The sequence below is a fragment of the Mandrillus leucophaeus genome, unplaced genomic scaffold (genome assembly GCF_000951045.1).
Source record: "Mandrillus leucophaeus isolate KB7577 unplaced genomic scaffold, Mleu.le_1.0 Scaffold112, whole genome shotgun sequence".
Classification (NCBI taxonomy): domain Eukaryota; kingdom Metazoa; phylum Chordata; class Mammalia; order Primates; family Cercopithecidae; genus Mandrillus; species Mandrillus leucophaeus.
In genome coordinates this window covers 1,599,577-1,604,583 of record NW_012099432.1, presented here as the reverse complement: position 1 = coordinate 1,604,583, position 5,007 = coordinate 1,599,577, and the positions used below count along the sequence as shown (strand labels likewise).

The 5,007-nt window shown below is 49.3% G+C and overlaps 1 protein-coding gene across 7 annotated transcripts in view; it reads right to left on the bottom strand.

Annotated features, from left to right (window-relative positions):
- The window catches only part of SMARCA4 (SWI/SNF related, matrix associated, actin dependent regulator of chromatin, subfamily a, member 4), a 126,319-nt gene that overhangs the window by 70,676 nt on the left and 50,636 nt on the right, over positions 1-5,007 (bottom strand). For all 7 annotated transcript variants that reach the window (XM_011994695.1, XM_011994687.1, XM_011994703.1 and 4 more), the window contains 2 exons: positions 724-854; positions 485-542 (listed from right to left, as the gene is read on the bottom strand). In XM_011994695.1, coding sequence (XP_011850085.1) covers positions 485-542; positions 724-854 — 189 coding nt within the window. The remainder of the gene's footprint in view (positions 1-484; positions 543-723; positions 855-5,007) is intronic.

Below are 5,007 nucleotides of genomic sequence, written 5' to 3'. Positions count from 1 at the left end.
AATTAGCTGGAAGTGGTGGCAGGTGCCTGTAATCCCAGCTACTCGGGAGGCTGAGGCAGGAGAATCGCTTGAACCTGGGAGGCGGAGGTTGCAGTGAGGTGAGATTGCACCCCTGCACTCCAGCCTGGGCAACAGAGCAAGACTCCATCTCAAAAAAAAAAAAGAAACAGGCAAATGAGGTAGACCATTCCCGGAGAAGGGATGCCAACCACCTGAAATGCAGTCAGTATGAAAGAGAAAATGAGTCTTAAATTTTACGTAATGTGACTGATTTAATTTAAAATGGAAACGGTCACACGTCGCCAGAAGTTGCCCTATTGGATAGCACAGCTCTAAAGCACCAACTTCAGCCAGGCCTGGGCCCCAGCTGTTCTCTGCCCCACAAGATGCCCAGACAGGGCAGGGGAGGGTCTCATGGCACACAGGGTGGAAGTCACTGCCAGTGGACACTGAGAGCCTTGAAAGCCAGGAAATGCATTCTTACCTCTTCCTCTTCTTCCGAGCCACTTTCTTCACTATCAGACCTCGGAGCTACTTCATACCTAGAAAAAAATATAAGGGCTTTCATATAAATCTGCTCAGAACCAGCAGAATGCACTTTCCCTACCAAACCTGCCAAGGATCCAAACAGAAGTAAAACTGCCCCCAGCTGCCACCTCCCTGGAATAAGGCCCACCGAGGACTTAGATCCCCACTGCATCTGGAACGCAAGACCCAACTCACCCCGGGTTCATCTCGAGCCAGGCCTCCAGCTGCCCGGCTTTGGGGGCATCTGTGCCCGTGAGGATCTTCCCGCTCTCCACATGGATCACCTTCACCGGGAGGTCGCTCATCTGGCTGGTCTCGTCCAGAGGCTGAAAGAGAGTCATCCGTGCGACATTGAGGTTGCAGGGCCTCCAGACCAAAGGCTTACAGAGGCCAAGGTGGGAAGCACCCACTCAACTGTCTGCACAGAAAAGGGCAGGCAAACATGGCCAGTGGTGGTGAAAATGGGCAAACTGTATACTCAGTAATCCAGTAAAAATATATAATCCATGAGTCTTGGCTAAGTGACACTTGTTTCTTTTTTTTCCTTTCTTTCTCTTTTTTTTGAGACAGAGTGTAGCTCTGTCGCCCAGGCTAGAGTACAGTGGCATGATCTCGGCTCACTACAACCTCTGCCTCCTGGGTTAAAGCAATTCTCTGCCTCAGCCTCCCAACACCTGTTTCTTCAAGTTAACTGACATATACACTGCAATTTTCAGATAGTCCAGACATTCACAGTTGAAAATTCAGGCCGGGCTGGTCTCAAACTCCTGACCTCATGTGATCCACCCACCTTGGCCTCCCAAAGTGCTGGGATTCCGGGGGTGAGCCACTATGCTCGGCCCATTTTTTTTTTGGAGACGGAGTCTCACTCTGTCGCCCAGGCTGCAGTGCAGTGCCGTGATCTTGGCTCACTGCAAACTCTGCCTCCCAGGTTCACGCCATTCTCCTGCCTCAGCCTTCTGAGTAGCTGGGACTACAGTAGCCCATCACCAAGCCTGGCTAATTTTTTGTATTTTTAGTAGAGATGGGGTTTCACTGTGTTAGCCAGGATGGTCTCAATCTCCTGACCTCATGATCTGCTCACCTCGGCCTCCTAAGGCCCATTTTTATCTTTTTAACGAAAACTGAATAGTATAATGTGGGCTCTCCCCCTTCTCCTGTCCTCCAGCCTAAGTTTTTCTCTTCACAGTTGTCCACTGGTATCAGTTTCCTGTCCATCCTTCCAGATGAATTCCATGGATAAGAAACAAAGAGTTAGACGTTTCCACTTTCTCCCTGTTTTTTACACTAATGGCTATATTAATTTCCATTTTTTGGACCTTGATTTTTTTTTTTCTCCCACTTATACTCTATTTGTAGACTTCATCAAGGGTCCTCATTCTTTTTTGTTAAAAAGCTAACTGAAATATTTCAAAAATAATTCCTCTTAGCAACAAATATGAAACTCCTCCTGTTGAGATTCAATGGATAAACATTTTCTCCCTCATTGATTCTTGTACATTTCCTACAGAAAACTCCCAAGAAGGGGATAAAGTTCTTGGTTTAAATTCTGGTTTCCATCTTGCAGGAATTTATAACTACCTGCAAAACTGCTGCCCTCATAGTGTCACCGTTGTCCACACAGCAGAGGGATATCAGTCTCCATGCGCTAAAAGCTCACCCACAGAGCAGCCACCACAGAGGGTCACAGCAACCTCTTACCCCAACAATGGGCTCTGTAGGCTGCCTCAATCAAGGACTTTCAACTCCACAACCTCTCTGGGATCACTGGGAGGAGTGGTCAAAGGTGCCGATTGCTGCATGCCTCCCCGACGCCCAAAATTCTGATTGAACTGCTCTGGAGTGAGGCTTGGGCATCCTTGCTTTTTTTTTTTTTTTTTGAGACGGAGTCTTGCTTTGTCACCCAGACTGGAGTGCAGTGGCGCGATCTCAGCTCACTGCAAGCTCCGCCTCCTGGGTTCACGCCATTCTCCTGCCTCAGCCTCCGGAGTAGCTGGGACTACAGGCGCCTGCCACCGTGCCCGGCTAATTTTGTGTATTTTTAGTAGAGATGGAGTTTCACCGTGGTCTCAATCTCCTGACCTCATGATCCACCCTCCTCGGCCTCCCAAAATGCTGGGATTACAGGCGTGAGCCACCAGGCCCGGCCTGCTTTTTTAAATTTTTAATTTACTTTTCATTTTTTGGAGATGGGCTCAGTACCATGCTTTTTCACAGGTGTGATCACAGCCTCAAAGCCCTGGGCTCAAGTGATCCGCCTACCTCTGGTTCCCAAGCAGCTGGGACCTCAAGTGTACAACACCATGCCCAGGTAATTATTTTATTTTTTGGAGAGACAGAGTCTCCCTATGTTGCCCAGGCTGGTCTTGAACTCCTGGACTAAAGCAATCTTCCCACCTCAGCCTCCTGAGCAGCTGCAACGCCAGGCACATGCCTTCACGCCCAGCTACTACTCAGAAAAACGTCCCCAGAGGATCACTTGAACCCAGGACGACGTCGAGGCTGCAGTGAGCCATGACCTCACCACTGTACTCCAGCCTGGACAACAGAGAGACCCTGTCTCAAATAATAGTAATAATAAAAACAGAGAGCTCCCCAGGTGACGAGAACATACAGCAGAGGCTGAGGACCACTGGCTGAGAACAAGGAAAACTCACAAGCAGCAGCAAGTGCCGGTGCCTGTTCTCAATACTCCACGGGACAGGCAGCCACAGCAGGGTTCAGCACAAGCTTCCACTTCATGCACATTCCCATTTCATGACTTCTTTTTTTTTGAGACAGAATCTCACTCTGTCGTCTAGGCTGGAGTGCGGTGGCGTGATCTGCCTCCCGAATTTAAACAATTCTCTTGCCTCCGCCTCTCAGTAGCTGGGACTACAGGAGTCCGCCACCACCATCGGCTAATTTTTGTATTTTTAGTAGAGACAGGGTTTCACCATACTGGCCAGACTGGTCTCGAACTCCTGACCTCGTGATCCGCCTGCCGCGGCCTCCCAAAGTGCTGGGATTACAGGCGTGAGCCACTGCACCTGGCCCATGACTTTTTTCTTGAGTATTCCAGATGGCTCCAGAACTGTGAGACAGAACTGGCTGACAGAGAGAGACCCTGTCTCAAGTAATAATAAAAAGCCCCCTAGGCTGGAATGCAGTGGTACAAACACAATGTACTGTAGCCTGGACCTCCCGGGCTAAGTTATCCTCCTGCCTCAGTCTCTCATGTAGGTGGGACTACAAGCGTGCGCACCAAGCCTGGCTAATTTTTTGTAAAGATGAGGTTTCACCATGTTGCTCAGGCTGGTTTCAAACTCCTGGGCTCATGCAATCCACACACCTCAGCATCCCAAACTGCTGAGATTACAGGCATGAGCCACCACGCCTGACCCTAAGTAATTTTTTTTTTTTTTTGAGACACAATCTCACTCTATCACCCAGGCTGGAGTGCAGTGGCTGCGAACCTGGCTCACTGCAACCTCCACCTTCCAGGTTCAACCAATTCTCCTGCCTCGGCCTCCCAAGTAGCTGGGACTACAGGGGCGCGCCACCACACCTGGCTAATTTTTTGTATTTTTAGCAGAGACGAGGTTTCACTACGTTGGCCAGGCTGGTCTTGAACTCTTGACCTTAGGTGATCTGCCCACCTTGGCCTCCCAAAGTGCTGGGATTACAGGCGTGAGCCACTGCACCTGGCCCCAGTAACTTCTGAACACCATATTTGGAACACATACCCTGGAGTGGAGGAACTCTATAAATACTGAACTCTAGCTAGGAAACTTCTGCATAGAGGTGTCCGTTAGCACTTTGGAACGTACTTTCTGTGTATTCTAGAGTGGAGCAGGTAAGTCAGTCTATTACTGTTCATGGAAATCAGGTTCCTGATTTTAGAATTAAGGAAAGGGGGAAAGGATGACAATCAACCCTGTGCTGTTGGATTAGAACTGGAGGTGTCAACACAACCCCAAGATTCTTTGTGTGTGGGAGACAGGGTCTCACTGTCTTGACCAGGCTGGAGCGAAATGGTGAGATCACAGCTCACCGCAGCCTCAAACTCTTGGACTCAAGGGATCCTCCCACCTCAGCCTCCCGAGTAGCTGAGGCAACAGGTACATGCCACTACAGCCAGCTAATTTTTAAAATTTTTATAGAGGACAAGGTTTTGCCATATTGCCCACGATGGTCTCGAACTCCTGGGCTCAAGTGGTCCTTCCATTTTGGCCTCCCAAAGTACTGGGAATACAGGCACGAGCCACCATGCCCAGCCACGATTTTTAACATATACAAGCAGCAACGCAGACAGATTAAGTGTACATACATCTATTTCCCAGATCCGGCTCCTAGAAGCAGTGATGGCCCACTAGCAAGGAGCACCCCCAAAGTCAGATCTTGGCATGTAAATATTCTTCTGTAATAAAAGGAAATATAGCCGGGCACAGTGGCTCACGTCTGTAATCCTAGCACTTTGGGAGGCCAAGGCAGGTAGAT